This window comes from Pezoporus wallicus, unplaced genomic scaffold (assembly GCF_028554395.1).
Source record: "Pezoporus wallicus isolate ANWC-B61680 ecotype Strahan unplaced genomic scaffold, APGP_CSIRO_Pwel_v1 contig_7962, whole genome shotgun sequence".
Taxonomy (NCBI): Eukaryota; Metazoa; Chordata; class Aves; order Psittaciformes; family Psittacidae; genus Pezoporus; species Pezoporus wallicus.
Window position 1 is genome coordinate 95,074 of NW_026635824.1, and position 16,721 is coordinate 111,794.

At 37.4% G+C, this 16,721-nt stretch overlaps 1 protein-coding gene across 2 annotated transcripts in view; it reads left to right on the forward strand.

Annotated features, from left to right (window-relative positions):
* Positions 1–16,721, forward strand: part of SLC1A1 (solute carrier family 1 member 1) — a 52,031-nt gene that overhangs the window by 24,984 nt on the left and 10,326 nt on the right. Inside the window, exons 3-8 of one of the 2 annotated variants that reach the window (XM_057398336.1) lie at positions 4,341–4,433; positions 6,304–6,418; positions 8,340–8,382; positions 10,261–10,368; positions 11,724–11,908; positions 13,927–14,034. In XM_057398336.1, the coding sequence (XP_057254319.1) occupies positions 4,341–4,433; positions 6,304–6,418; positions 8,340–8,382; positions 10,261–10,368; positions 11,724–11,908; positions 13,927–14,034 (652 nt within the window). The remainder of the gene's footprint in view (positions 1–4,340; positions 4,434–6,303; positions 6,419–8,339; positions 8,383–10,260; positions 10,369–11,723; positions 11,909–13,926; positions 14,035–16,721) is intronic. The other variant, XM_057398337.1, reaches the window with a different exon arrangement.

Sequence of the window (16,721 nt, forward strand, 5' to 3'; positions counted from 1 at the left end):
CAAAATGGAAAAAAAAAAATCCTCTTGTTAGGGAGAGAAAGGGCAACCAAATGTTGGTCTTTTATAAAATTGCAGCCTTGTTTTACACTGAAGTGTAATTTTTTTTAAATCTGTGAGAAACTGAAATAATGGTACATTCTTCTATCAGTGGCTACAGGTAAAAACTTCTGGAACACCATGTTTCATACTTAGTCTCAATTTGTTTAGATCAGACCATCCCCTTCCATAAAAGAGCTTTATATAGTAGCATTTCAGGGAAGCTGCCCTAAATACATACAACAAAAGAAGATTATGGAAGAAATTTCAGAGGGACTTCAACTAAAGTTGCAAATGACTGATGGTGGTATTATCCAGTCTTACCAGGGCTCTTGGTTTGATTGGTTTGAATCACTTTACAGGATAGGCAGGGATTCTAAAGTAAGAGTCAGATAAGCTGTGTCTTTAACTTTGGCCACACATATTCCACATACAAAAATCAGTAGTTGAACACAACACAAGGTTAAATTGGTCAGTTGTAATCATTACATTTTTCCACTTCTGATTTCTTGCGAGTTTCATGATATTGTCCTTCTTCCTGGTTATGTTTTTAAAGAGGAAACTCCTGGGAATCCTCTAGTAAAAGAGCAAAAATAAAAGAAAATTGGTAGCCTTCCTGGCAATACCAACCAAAAGATGCAAGTGAAAACAAACCATATACAGTATATAAAAGTTACTGCAATGTGAGGAAGAGCTGGATTAGTTTTCCTTTTTTCTCCAGCATTTAAGATGGGATGTCCGTGTTTCTTATGCGGAAGTATGTGCCTCTTCTGCTTGTTGAGGGTCTGGTACCATCCTCATCCCTGTTGTGCTTTGATGCCTTTGATGCCTTTTGTCAAACAAAATTATTAGCATCAGTCTTATTCTTTATCCTCCCATTCTTTCCTAAAATAATAATAATTTAAAAAAAAAAAAAGCAAGCTTATACAGTACAGAATTTCATTTTGGTAGGGTTTTGAGGTTTTGGGACAAGAAAGAGAAGATGTGAGAGACTTGATTTCAGTCATTGTTTTCTTTTTTATTCTCTTTTCCCGTATATGTTGCAAATTAGAGAAAATTGAGGAAAAAAACCCTAATACAAATAAATTCTTGAAGACTGTAACATAGAGAACATAGGTGCTAGTTGCAGAAGACTAGCCAGTTGAATCCCAAATATAGCTTCACATATTAAAATCTTACCTCTCTTTTGCTAAAATAATGTGGGCAGAGAGGTTAGATAGAAACAAATTTTAATACTGGTTGGTGCCTTTTGTGTGTCCTTATATCTTGTGTATTACACCAAAGAATAGCATTCCGTGCTTCAGTGGCTGTAGCTGAATTAGAACACCCTTGTAGGAAAATTTAAGATACTAATCTGAAACACCTCAGGTTTGAAATGCCCAGGGATGGAAGAAATCCATCATGCTTGATGTCATTCTGTACCGTAGACTACATTTACAGTTTATCGGCTTAAACCTGTTTAAACATTTAAAACTTGGGAATAGGCTGAAGGAGTGGAAGAGCAAATAAAATAGTTATAAAACTTTAGTGGTAATCCACACTAGATATGCACAGTAGATACACTGTTTTTGTGATTTTACTTTTGCTTTCAACATTGCAGGCTCTTCATTTTGAGTAGCATGTGTGTCATCTTAGATTGAGAAATAAGTTTCCTTATGAACTAAAATTAGTGTTAGTTATATGCTCTGTTTAATACATCTTCCATTAACTTTTTCAGTCATAACCAAGAAATTACAAAGCCATGATATTATTTCAAAAGAAATACAATTTTCAGTTGGCTTGACAAGAAGTCCAGGAGCTATAAATTACAATATATTATCAATGGCTCACTAATGACAGTAGGATATATCTGGAGGGAAATCTGGTTTTATATATTGTGTTTTCCTATGTGTAACAAGCTAACATGAAAAAAAAAGCATGGCAGCATAAAGCACTCAGTGCAAACCTGCCTGTGGTACTGACAGTGAATCCTACTTCATTCTCTAAATAGAAGCATAATCCTGTATAAAGTTTTATTTCAGAGTACAGCAGTTTAAAAAAAACCCAAAACCCAAATCCACACCTGTTGTCCTCAGAGCATACTTGTACATCACTTATTTGGTGATGCCTGCCTGACTGATTTGCGTGTTTTTATAGCTACTAGCAAAGCAGCACCGACATTGCAGTGGAAGCATAAGATGGATTCTGCCACAGCTTACTCACTAACAGGATTATTATCTAGTTTAAAAAAGCAGGGTCAAAGTTTTCCCTTAGTTATGCCTCTGTAACTCCAGCGAGCATAACTGTTTGCAGAGGGATTTAATTTGGAGCCAGAAGAATGGCTGTCACATAAACTTTGTATCATACTAATTGTAGAATCTTCATAACTGAATATTCTAGGGAAATAACCTTGCATGATTATTAGGTTCTTGGCTGAGTCAACAAGACTGTCAGGCAAAAAAAATCTTAAGGCAAGCTTTGTGAAGCACTTCAAACCTTGAAAAGATCTTATCTCCACTGTCTGTCCAACTCCTTGACAGTCAGTACAACAAGTTTTAGAATAAAATTCCATGATTTCTAGTTTTACGAATTTTTCATTAAGAGATGGAACTGGCAATACCAGTTTCCTCTCTTTTAAAAGATGTAAAGTCTTCTAAGTTAAAATATCAGGTGCAAAAGTTTCAACATTCACAGCCTTGAAACCAGCTTTTATATTGTCTGCAGAACATATTATTTATTACTATCCATTCTCAAGAGCTCCTACTGCCATAATTTCCACAGCTGAACCCATGGCAATGTGAAAGTCCTCCTTTCTACTTTTTTCCCAGTTCCCAAGCTGAGAAATAAACGTGATCGCCCAAATTCTGTGTCCATTCTGTTGTTTGTGCCTCAAACAATATCCTCAGTGCTGACAGCCTACTGTAATAGCTGTTTTTTTCTGTGGCATTGTTTTTTCCTGTGCACTGGTCTGTATTCCCTTGCTGTAGTAGTAGTTCTTTTATTATCCTTATTTGTGTAGAAATGAGGTAGTCTTTACATCATGATTTCTGCATGTATATGTAGTTCTTCTGTACTCAGTCTGATGATATGCTATCCCATGGAAGATCCAAAATTATCAAATAGATGATGAAACAGAATAACCTTCATTCTCCCCTCCCAGTACTGTTTGTATTTTGAGTAACAATTAGCAGAACTAGTAAGGCATTATATAAATGCCATAGACAAAGTTGTTACTGCAGTTAATACACCTTCTGAAAGAGATATCAACACATGTTGAAGCTCAGAGATGAGTAAGTTACGTTTGTGTAACTTACTTTTAAAAGATATTTTGATTTTTCTTCCTTAGTTTTTGGAACCTTTTTTTTTCTTTTTCTTCCCCCAATAAAACTGTGCTTCTTTGAGGTTAAATATCCTCATGGTAATTTTGCTTTTCTGTACAAAAGAATCTGTCCAGTCTTTGATAACCTGACTCAATAATCATAAAAAGATAAGTCCATCACAAATGTATAATAAAGAGATAGCAGTGAATTATTAACTTGTGTGGTTATGGACAGTAAACTTTTACAGTCACAATGCTAATTTGACCCTGGTTAGTGAATTGTATGTGTGCAGCTATAATTGTAAATCTGTTAAACAATTAAAAAAATACTTCAGGAGCAATCTGATACAATACTGTTGCCAGAAGTTAAGCTGACCTCAGTGTACCACCCGCCTCAGCACTTCCCCACCTTTATGAACAAAACCTACCCTCAGTTCCTGACAATGACAGATACAGGCAGAGGAGTGGAAACATCCCAGACTTCAGAAAAGCTTTAGGCAAAAAAAAAAACAATTAAATGTCTTAATGAAGGTGAGCCCACCAGGAATAAGCCTTACTTGTCTGTGTGTGCCTTTGGCAAACCTGGGGTAACAGTACTGAGCAGCTCCCGTCTCATGACTTTTTAGTTTTAAAGCCAAAATATTACAGATCTGAAGAAAGTGAAACTGCTGTTTAAGTGAATATGGAAATAAATTGTAACATATATTCATGAACCAAAGAAGCCTAATTCCTCATGACATCAGGGAATCGGAAAAGCTCATATATATTTTTCCTAGAAAATTCCTGGGGAACTTGATTTCTGTGAAGAAGCAGTAGCAAATATGTTGGTCCACTACAGACATTTTTCAGAAGTGCAAGTTGCAATTAGGTATTTAGGAATATCTTGAATAAAGAAAAAAATCCTGCATAGAAATAAGAGACAATAAATAATTGTCTTTACAAAAAAAAAAGCAGGCTTCACCTAAGACTGTATTTTAGTGCTTTGTTTTTGCGGTTCTTTTTGCAGGTGTTGCTGCTTTGGATTCCAGTGTTTCTGGGAAGATTGGTTTGCGAGCGCTCATCTATTATTTCTGCACTACAATCATGGCTGTAATACTAGGTACTCTGTGATACTGTAACTTTTTTAATCCTCATTAAAATCTTCAGCATTGCCTAACTGCAGTTATGCAGTACTGTGACATTACTGATTTCCCAAGACAGGATGAGGAGAAGAGACAGGAATCATACCAAACATTTGTCATGCTTGTAGCCAGGTACAGGGAGAAGTTAGTGCCTCTGTTCACACCTGGGCTGTATTCATATGCAGAATGAAGCCACAGGAAATTTTGCAATACATTTCAGCTCAAGGAAAATTAGGAATTGTCTGCTTAGGTAAATAGGGACAGCAGTGGGAAAGCTGAATGAACATCAAAGGCCAGCCTTAATTACAAAGTGATTTCCCCAATATGAAAATAATAGATTGTCAGTGATTCTCCGATTTGAGAATGTATAATATGTCTCATCTGAAAGAACAACAGAAAATACTGCTTCCCTTGTCATCTGATTTCCTTCCTAAAAGGTTTTTGTCACTTCTTTCACTATCAGGCTCCACTCATAGTTCTGTGAAGTCCACATCTCCTTTTGCAGGAAGTTCGTTCTCTATAAGCAACATTAAAATCTTCTGTATATGATTGAGCAAACATTTCAGCCTACCTTCCTAAATAAGAAAGAAAATTAGACCCTTCTCTGTCACCTCTCACGTAGTTTGTGACTTATCTTCATATTTTGTTGAGCCTGAGTGGATACTGTGCCTAGGTATCACCCACTAAAAAGAAACATGTATTTATTTGAAGGACAAAATGTACCTCGTATGTGGCCTACTTGTAAGCCGAAGCAATATTTAACAATAGAAAAAAAAATCATATACGGACATATGAGGCCAGATTAATTTTTAGAGGTCGCATTATTGAGCAGAATAGATCACTGTGGTTGTACCATTTAGACTGTCTTATCTGTCTGGGAATTTTCTGTGAATATGTAGTGAAGAAAATTACTAAAGACTAACATTAATTAGACTAAAAGTAATTAGACTAAAATTAATTAAAGACTAACTTTGAAATTAGCCTTACACAAAGAAACTCCCAAGAAAAGGGTTAAACCAAATAAACTCCAGAAGTCCCTGCTATTCTAAGTTATTCTGTGATACTCTGATATTATTTGTTTCACTGTGCAGAGCTACACAATTTCAATTCTGCTTTTATTCACAGCTGTCATTAGAAGACCTTGTTCCTCTCTGGTTGGAGGGTCCTTCAAGTGCCTCTTTCTCCTATGCTGAGATTTAGTAGTTTCATTTGCTTTAGATTTGTTTGGTTTTGGGGGAGAAAAAGTAAAATAACATTCATTTAATAGCAAAAATGCCTAAAATGAAGTCACTAAAGTAAATGGAAAAATTGTCATTGATTTCAGTATTCGTAAGGTTAAACCTAGCATTTCTTGCCTGTAACTTTTTATTTCAGTCTGTTTCAGAAGCCAGTTCTTTTGCGTAACTTTATTGCTAATTAACTTTACCAAAACATCTGTTGTACATTGGGATCACAGGACAACATGCTTGTATTCATATCTGAAGGTTACTAACAGGAAGAACTGCATAAGGGAGAAGGTAAATGGCAATTTGAAATTTCACCCTGCAGAAGTTGCAGACCACTTCAGCTGAAACCCAGCTGAAGTAATTTACTCTCTTGGTAAGCAGTAGTGATTTAGTGACATACATGGAAAACCAAAGCTAGAGTACCCATGTCCAGAGTCAAGGCTACAGGTAGCTCCTGTGTTGCAAACCACTGTAGATTTCCCTTTTCTGAGCATCTCTGCATCCAGGGAAAGCATAGTGCATTTAACTCATTAAGAATTTAGCTACACAGGATACACTGAGGCATGGTTCACCACTGCTTCTGCTTGCACTGTGAGCTTTTCTTATGGTTCTCCTTCTGCAGGGATTGTCTTAGTTGTGTCCATTAAGCCTGGAATGCCTCAAAAAGCAAATGAGATTGACAGAGTGGGCAGTACACCAGAAGTCAGTACTGTTGATGCCATGCTGGATCTGATCAGGTGAGGTTTTCTTTTATAAGTTTCCATGCCCTTGTTGCAGAAGTCCCAACAATACAAATAAAGTTGTGATGTGTAATAAAAATGCTTTCTAATCTTGTTTGGATGAATACAGAATATCTTGCATTTCAACAGGCTAGACATTTTGGAGCATATTCAAATCAGTTTGCTAACAAAAATTTTCTTTACGCTGTAGACTTTGGTTAACAAACCAGTGACAACAAAAATACCCTCCTCTGTAGAAACTGATATGCAAGATTTACCTATTATGAAAAAAATACCAGCAAAGATTGAATGATTGGTGGGTTACTGACTGACAGCTTCTGTGTCATCCAGCATAGACAACCACCTGAAAGTGCAGTGCTCTGTTTCTCCTCCTCAAGGCAGGATGCAGAGTAACAGATGCAGTATGCAAAGGTTTCTTGGGGTTGTACATTCAACAAATTGGCTGAATCACCAGTATCTGTGGAAGTCTTATGATGAGTCTTTTCCCGTTTGCATCCTGGAGCATTGTAGATACTTGACGTGATCAGAAGACGGAAACCCCTATAAAAGTCTGCAGAAGACTTGGGTGGGTTTTCTGAACTACAGTGTTTTGAATTTAGAAATTAGAAAAAAATAGCAAAAAAGGCTTGCATTTCCAGTAGTGACTGAGTAGTTCCCTCAAAAATGTTTTGTGGATTATTTTTTTTTCTCCAGCTGCAATTGGTCACTGATCTGTGTCACTGTTCCTACCCACTCATTTCCTTTTGTAGAATTTTTACTTAATTTATCTGTCCCCTTCTACCTGTGTATTACCAGAATGGCAGCTCCTTGGCTAGCTCATTTTATGCCTCATGGTCACCTGCCCAGGAATCAGTGAGGAGAACTGTACAACCAGATGCATTATAAACCTAATTGGTCTATTACCAGTAACTTCCACATGAACGTTTCCACACATATTCACAGGGTTTATGTAGTTCCATGCACAAAATGTGTGCCTGTATTAAGAAGCGGTGTGAATTGGAATTCAGAGTAGTTTGAGGTTTTGCTAAAGTTTGTAGTTCAACTTCTTGTAAGTAAATTTAAGACTATAAATTAGGAATTTGAAATCTGAAATTCTCTTTCAAAGAAATTAGTGATTACTTTTCCTACAGATCAGATTCGAATCTGGACAGTCTTGTAATATAAAGGAAAATCGGAGGCCTGTACAAAATAACCTTGCCTTGAGGAGTATTTTCTTTAAAAACTTGAAAAATAAAGGCAGGAGTTTGTGAAAGATCTGGAAGAAGGATAAAGACTTCTGTTTCAATATGTGAACTGCCTTTTTCCACACTGGACTGATTATTCAGTAAATACCAAATTAATGCATTTTTTTCTGCAGTCATTTGAATCTGAAATTGGCAGTTGGAAAGGAGACATACAACTGGGTTGCACTGCTTTTGATCTAATTTCCTAATTTTTCAGTGTGCAAAAAATGGTTCTTAACCCTGGAATAATACATGGGAATCCTCCATCGGCCAAGATTTATTTCTGAATTCAAAACTACAATAGAGGTCAGCATTTATAAGGGTTACTATTTATTTTCTGCCGCTATTTGATAAATCCTGTAAAAATGGTGTGTCCTGTATTGTTCATGGAAATGATGGAGATGATGCAGCAGGGGAAAAAAAAATAACAAAACCAGTAAGTTTAATAATTCACCAACATAAATGTCTAACACTGAAAGATGAACTCAAAAATTCAATAGTAGGAAAACAGTCAAAAAATCGCTGGGAGTCCTAAACTTCCTGGACTTCATATCTCATGTTGCTGAATCCACTGCTTTCTGGATAAAGGAATGCAACCTGATCTGTTTTTCAAACAGCAGATTTTATCATTTTGTTTATATAAGCAATGTTTTCTTAGTATGCTGTAGTGTTGAAATGCCTCTACTCTTTTACAGGAATATGTTCCCAGAAAACCTTGTTCAGGCCTGTTTTCAACAGGTAAGTTTGAACATTCCTTTTTGCTGTTGTAGTTTTCATTGTTAACTACAAGTTATTTTTCTTTTATGTCCCCCAAAACTATGTCAGGTAGCAGTCATTTCTGAGAAGTCCAGGAGTATCTTAATCTCCCATAAAAAGACTCTTTTTTAAGGCATCTTTGTTTCATTTCCATTATGATAAACACTTTATTACCAGTTATTACATTCTTGATCATCACTTGCAAAAAGACAGTGTTTAGGAGCTGGGTGCAAAAACCAAGCAGTGTATTAGACAAGATTTTTCCTTTTGAGACAGGCAGAGTTAGAAGAACCATGTCATGAGGGTCTGTTTCTTTGTTCTTAAAAACCCTCAGTGTCTGATGAAGTTCGAGTCACTTAGTCCTCACCCCATTGTGTCTGACATCTAATATCCATTGCCTGACCGGATGATCTGTCTTAAGGAAGAGGCAGCCAGTTAGTAGTCTATTTGAGGCATCTTTCAGGAAAAGTGTGATTTGCAAGATAAAAGAGGAAGATGCTGTCTATATATAGATTATCGGGCTTCCGATTCAGTCATCTTTATCTGTAAATACATTAACTGCTTTTTGTGATGTTCTCTGCTTACCTTTTTTGCTTGCCCCTTCAGCTGCCTACCAGATTAGCTGAGGTTTATAAGTGCGGTAGTTAACCTTTCCCAGGAAATTAACTATCCAGCTGTGCAGAACACTGAATGCATTTCCAGTTTATAAAAATTTTTCATGTAGTTTTTCTCATATTAATTACTGTCACTCAACACTAAGGGGACAGACAGGCTCTTTTAGGGGCCCATGGCAGAATGATGGTGACACTAAATTGTAGTGACAATTAAAGCTTTATTTTCTTAACAGGATATTATGATCAGTATAACACAGAATTTATGATCAGGTGGCATGGGATTTCTATAAGCATAATCAGTGTAGTACAGTTTTATAATAGCACCACTTAGCTTACAGTTTCCTGTCACTTGGACTCTCTGCAGATTAGGTCAAATCTCAATACATGGTATGCTGTATCAATGTAACGATCACAATCTAGACTCATATAAAAGAGTACGAGTCAGTCACTCAATCTTCAGAGGAAGCAGATGATGGTGGTTGTGCCCCTGGCCACTGGCAGGTCCCGGTTTCACCATCCAGCAGCCGCTCTGGTCCAAGTTCCGCCTTAACTGCTTGGTTTTACAGACAGTGCTCTATGTGCTGTCGCACTTCCCTGTTCTGTAGCAGGGTCACCACCTGTCCAGGTATCATGGTTTAAACCCAGTCAGGTAACTTACTTGGGCCTTCAAGGCCAGTAAGGAGGGGAATAATTAGTCTGGTGTCTGGTAATCTTGACGTTGGTCTACTTGGTGCACAGGACCTTCAGGGGAAAGGGGACTAGGAGATGACCAGCTCAGCTACAGAGAATGGCTGTTCACCTTAGGTAATGGTATTAGTTACACTAACCACATTACTAGGGCTCTGGCTATATCAGGTACATCTGCTCTGCAGACCTCTGCTGGTGTGGCTGGTAGCAATTCTCTCCAGACTGTCCCAGCAAAAAGTCTCCTTGTCATTGTCAGGAGGTTTATGTATCTCATCCCCCACAAGACTGCATCAGGTCCATAGGGAACATGAGAGCCTGGGAAACAGAATTCATAGCATATTATCTATGAATCACTTGTTTGATATACAGCATCTGAAGTACAGAACCGTGATGGTTCACACAAATTGGAAATTAATGTCTTTGTCTATGTTTGCTACCTTCAAGTTAGACTGGTTCATTTTTCCCTTATTTTTACTGGGCAAAGGCTATGCCTTTGTCCATTCTTCAGTTTCCTCATGTTTCTAAATAAATTCTTCCCTTTTTTGGAAAACTTTTCCAGTATAAAACTAAACGTGAAAAAGTTGAAGCTACAGATGTTGCGGATAAAAACAGCTCTGCATTGGCAGAGCAAGCTGTTACAACTGCTACGACAGCAGAGGATTCAAAGGTGAGACCTTGGTTGTCATATTCCTTCATAATATATGAAGCAGGAGCAAAGAACTTAGAATAAATTTGGTATAGTTCATGTGGCTAGTGATTAAGAAAAGGAAGGAAATGGTACATAGATTTTATCAAGGGCTCAAAATTTAGGAAGTAAATACAAGAGGTAATTATGAAGATCTTCAAGTAGGGTTTAAGAACACCAGAGGACTCCACTGGTAATTAAGCAGTCTAAAGATAATAGATAATGTGAGCAAATAATACATTCATATACTCCATTAAATGTGTATGCTAATGAATTGCCAATTTGCTGAGAAATTAAACACAACAGTCAGTGTGGAAAGGCTAGATGTATATCCATGAGATGCTGGAGCATAACTGTAAGCACTGCAGAAAGAAAGAAATGAAAAATCATAATACATTTTTTTCAATGGAAAGCAAAACAATGGAAGGCATTTGTTATATAATAGTTTGTTACACTGCCAAAAAAAAAAAATACAAAAGAGAAGAAGAGGTTTAACAAGCCTCTGAGTAGACATGTGGAAAGCTTATGAGACTTATTTGTTTATAAAGCCTAGACTTATACCAGAGGAGAGAGAGAAAGGAATTCAATGGATTATGAACACAGAACTATGAACCAAATCAATATGCATTTTATTATGCTCCTTCAAAACTTCATCTCATAGTAATGAAAGCATGCAAACATGAGCTATATGAAAAGACGTGACTTAAATCCTGAGGCAGGATGTTGTGAAGAATTGCACCATTTCCTTCATATGTTCATACTGCACAAATACAGACGAGTGTGTAACTACCTATTTAGTAGGATTTTTACATTACGTGTATCCAATTCTGCTTTAACCTATGTAATTTCACTGATTTCAGCTAAACAATAGATTTTAAACAAGGCAAAATTGGATACCATTGTCTTAGTTCTTACACAGTGGGCTCTATCTTAAATGCAGACACAAACACTCCAGTTCTTCAGAAATAACCACAAGGATTCCCCATCAGCTGTGTTTTGTTCTCAACAATAGGGACTAACTCTTGAGTATATTGAAGCCATGACTGTGGATACCTAGATGTTGCTGGTCTATAGGAAGGGCACATAAATTAAGGGATGCTTTACCCCTGCTAGGGTTTGGTCAAATCCTCGCATAACTTTAAAATACAAAGCTTTCAAACCCAATTTATTTCTACCTTCATTCTTAAACATGACTGCTTGGCGCTGCCAGAAAGGGAATAAGAGTCACTAGGGAAGAGCTCTGTGTCTTTTCAAGGGAAGATATAAATGTGTTTTAATTTTAGAACTCTTTAAATTCAGTATGTTCAGCTAGTAACTTTTTTCTCTTTAATCTGTAGAACAAAACCCAAGAATACAAACTCGTTGGTATGTATTCCAACGGCATCAATGTGCTGGGGTTGATCGTGTTTTGTCTTGTTTTTGGAATGGTTATTGGAAAAATGGGAGAGAAAGGACAAGTGCTGGTGGATTTTTTCAATGCACTGAATGAAGCTACAATGAGAATAGTTGAGATAATTATGTGGTAAGTCCAAAGACATACTGGCATTTTCTAACTATTTCTTTGAACGGGTTTTGTCATTGAAGAGGTAGGAGCAGACTCATACTTGCATGTCTGCTTTTGTATAGTGTTTTACAGCAAATATCTTTAAAAGAAAGGCTGGTAAAAAGTTTCCTTTCTACAGAATTTGATTCTTTTGAGGGGACATGGCTTCTACTTACTATATACTAAAGACACAGTTCTTATTGGTACACCAGAAATATGAGTTTTTCAGATATTCTTGCTAGAGATTTATATCAAACCAGTACAACTGCATTAGTGATTTGAGGACTGCAGAAGCATTACCACTCACATGCCTTTCTCTGTCTTGAACACTGTTCCCTGATACCCATTATGTTCCCAGGAGAGCTGTCCTTAGAGCTAAGTTCCTTTACAAATACGAATTAATATACAAGCCACAGCACAGAACAAAATCCAAAATGGTATGCAAAATACAACCTATTATTTACTTGTTGCTAGTGGGTTTTGTGGGACAACATTCTCACAATATTCTCTCATAATATTCTTAGGAAAAAGAATTAGAAAATGTAGAAACTCATCTGATAGTGTTTGGTTGAACTTCACAGCTATTGACAGAGCTTTTGTCCATGCAGATCACAATTACAGGGTCAGGACCATAAGCACACACAATCCTTTCTAGAGCTTGATCCTACATGTGGAGTGCCTTGCGCCGTTTATTACAATACTCTGCTCATACCCACGTGTTTCACACAAACAGTAACTTACCATATCTGGCCCTTCCATGGATTTTTCTTCCATCCCAGCACACTGAGGTGCCTGTAACACAGTAAAACTGTACAGGGTTTAGTTGCACAGTTTTTGCTGCCCTTAAAGAAAAGTAAATTAATTTCTGCAACTTAAAGTCCTGTGCTAGGCAGCTGTTTCAGTCCTCAGCTGAATTACAGCCCTGTGAAATAGGCTGCCTTACTCTTCAGCAAATTACCACTAACAAGACCTGGGAGTTAGCACATGTCACAAGTACAGGAACCTACCCATAAGCTGACCTGTGCATTGTCATGCACGTTCCTGAAGCTGTGACTACAGAATTCCTGTTTCTACAAATGTGGGAGGTGCTGTCTTGAATAAGGTGAAGTTTGATGCTGGCAATATGAGGAATTAATTCTACTTTCACTAAATTTAGGGCTCAGAAGGAACTAGGCACTGCTTTGCACAGGGTCAAGGTACTGTTTTATTTGTGAGATAGCACATACACATTTTATAAGTTTCTATTTTAAAATAGATGACTTTTATATAGTCACAAATTTATTTATACTACTCAAAGCTCTGAAGTGGCAACTTGTCTCTGTGACAGCTGCTCTGTGGTACCAAAAGGAATGCAGTGGAGCTGGTGATAGCATAAGCCCTGATTTTTGCCTTGAATTTTCAGTAGGCCATCCATCTGTTGATGTCTGTAAGGCATGGCGTTTTGTAGATTGACTAGGGTATAGGGACCCTTCCAGTCAAGCAACACACTGATGACTGTACTATCCCAGCATACTAAAATCACTCTTATTATGTGTTAAGTGACATTTATATCCCCCAGTGCTGCACGGCAGCTGCTGTAAGCACAGGAGACCTTTCCATCTGTGTGTGATTACAGAATACACAGATACTGGTCTCAGCCATACAAGCTTCCATTTCCAAGTAAGCTTATGGCTGTGCATAAACATTTGCTGTGGTAGTGCAAAGCCCACACTTCTGTGTATTCTGTGACACCAGCTCATACAGTACTTGTTAGATGATGCATAGGGTTACACTTACTCTGATTTTCTAATCTTTTTTCATGATGTCTGTTGAAGTCCTGCTGCAAGTGAATAAAGTCAGTTGCACAATAAAATACAAAAAATCTTTAGGTGCATAATAGAATAGAAAAAGAATCTTCCATCTGTTGTAAAATGTCACACTGCACAAGAAATTATTCCTTGGTGAGCACACAGTATATCTGAGAATGCATTTTTAATTACTTTACTTTTGCTTTCTAGGTATATGCCAATTGGTATAATGTTTTTAGTTGCTGGGAAGATAATAGAAGTTCAGGACTGGGAAATCTTTCGTAAACTGGGTCTTTATATGGCTACAGTACTGAGTGGGTATGTAATTTCTTAAAGATGAAATTTTATGTGTGCAGTTTTTAGAGCTTGATTACAACTCTGTTATCCACAACACACAGCCTCTTCTAGGTCAGAGGCAAAAATTCTCATCAGTGAAAATTATGTGAGAATGTTGTGAATGCAGGTTTTTGCTGAACGCAGGTTTTTTTTTTTTAAAGTCACTGCTTTGCATTCTTGGAAAGAAAAAAGAAGTAAAGGCTGTTCTTGTATTCATTGTTTCATTGCTTCATCTTCTTAGTTGATCCTGTATTTTTGAGAGTAGTAGAGGAGTAATGCTTCTTTTAGATAGTAGAAGTTGAAAAAGGATGAGGTTGTGAATTACAGCTATTGGGGATTACCAGCCTATTGAAAATACACAAATATCTGGATTAAGTTGGGAACCTCCATGGGACCTGTGGGCTGAAGGTATATCATCATAGACCCATCTCCACTGCCCAATAAAAATGCATAGTAAGTACAGTGCACAGCAAATGATGCCAAAGAGGAAACTGATCCTACCTCAGTGCAGAGCAGGTAGCTAACATGAAGAGAAACCCTGGACATTGCACTGTTTGTTAGACAAAGCTAGCTGGTGAAGCTGCAAAAGCAGCAGTTGCTGTCTGAATAACTTAGCCAAGCATCAAAACATTTTTTCTATTATTTTTCTAGAACCTTGGCTGTGTATAACAGTCTGAGGTAGAGGACAGTGCACAATGTGGTGCCTTGCAGATGTGGAACCTTAAAATGGGCAAGTTAGCTGCTCCAAGTGATACAGGTTGTGATTCTGTGATCATTATATATCTCTGAAGACTATCGTATGAAGAACACGTTTGATAGATAAATGGGTATTACAGTCCCAATGAGTTAAATGCATTTAAATTTCTATTTCCAATTCAGTGAAGCATAACTTCTAGGCAGCCTTGGTTCATTGCCTTAGCATCCACTTATATAATTCCTTCAGTATACTAAGGATTTATTAATGTTTTATCTAGAGGGTAGATCCAAAGTTGCTCAAGAGCTTCCTTCCCCCCACTCTATGCACATGCATGCTATTCTTCAAACATCATTCAAATGCCTTCTGACAACCAAGCGCTGAGACTAATATATTAGTCTTAAAAGCAAACTTCTCTATTGTCAGGAAGGTTCTTTTTTTTTTTTCTTTTTTGTATTCATCTTTGCTAGCTTATCACATTTATTTCAAAGTTCTTTTGTTTTATACATAAGCTAGTATGTTTGGACTAGCTTTTCAAAAATGATTTCAGATAAAATGACTTTCTAAGTAAAAATTACAGCTCCAAAAATAGCTCTGAATCATGACTTTCAAAATGTTACAGAAATGAAGGCAGGTAATGTTTGTCTAATGCATAAAGCAGTTTTTGTGAGTTTTCATTATATATTTGAAAAGAAATAATTTTTTTTTTTAAATGTAAAAGTGTATGTTTACCAAGAGACTGTAAAACAAGAGACTAATATTTTCTATATAAATTATAAATAAGAGCCTGACCACAAGTTAGGTACAACTCATTTATAGAATGGCAGTGTATCACCTCTGCAGGTTTTCTGTGTTACTGACTCCAATTAATTTAGAGGAGGAGTGTGTTGGATGGATTATTACTGTCCTTTGACTTCAGTTAGAGATGAGATGGCAAGTTTTACAGTTTTAGATCTGATAGCAAGTTTTATGACTGTTTACCTATCACTGGTAACTATCTGTACTGTGACGGCATATCTTCCTTAAGAAGTGTGTGTGAAGACACAGTGTGTTCTCCAGAGTACTTTGCAGAGTAAGCTACCACCACATAGAGTCTCCCATTTACCTGGTAACTATGGGCTCGACATGCACAACAATTTCAGTAGGTTCCCAGGTACCATCAAAAAGATTCTATATTGTAAGGGTGCCTACTTTTACATCCTTGGAGAGGAAAAAGTCTCTGTTTCCCCAGACTCTTTTGCACATGCCACAGTTTTCCCTAATGGGTACTGTGGTAGATGTCCTCAGCCTTTCTGCCTCCTGTGGGATGGCTTACAGTGAGTGGTGCTCAAGGTGTTGTGGAGAAGGGCTGAACAGCAGAACATTATCTGCAAAACTGACCATCAGGCAGAGCATGTTGTAATTACATCACAGGGACAAAGATGACAATGTACAGTCAAGGCTATAGGCTTCAGAGAAAAAGTGCTTCTCCATTTTCCAGCCTGCAAGAATACCCTTTTTTCTCACCTGTTGGCAAACCAGAGGAGTGCTCGCTCTTTGTTTTTGTTTCTTAAACACTGCTGTCCCCACCATCTTTTTTGGTTTTCATCCGTATTTGCTTGACCTTGTCTGTTTGCAGTGTGTTCTGTTCATCTGTGTCTTCTGTAGCTGTCTTTCACTCTCCCTTTAAGCTTCATCCTGAGAATTACAGGTTATTTTAAACATATTGGTGTATTCCCCATCAAGAAAAATGTGTGAGAGCTTGAGTGTTAGTGTGTCTTACCCTCCTCTTCTTTTCCTTTAACTTCCCTCTCCATCTCATCTTGTAGCGTATTTCTTCCCACCTTTATTATTCATGATGTTTCACATTTTCAGCCCTACCGGCTCTCACCAACCACTGTCTGCAGCACATCTCAGTCTTTATGTCTTACTCAGGCCATCATGAGACTTCTCCCAGTGCCTTTGCCCTGGCTGGCCACTAAATATCTTCAGCCTC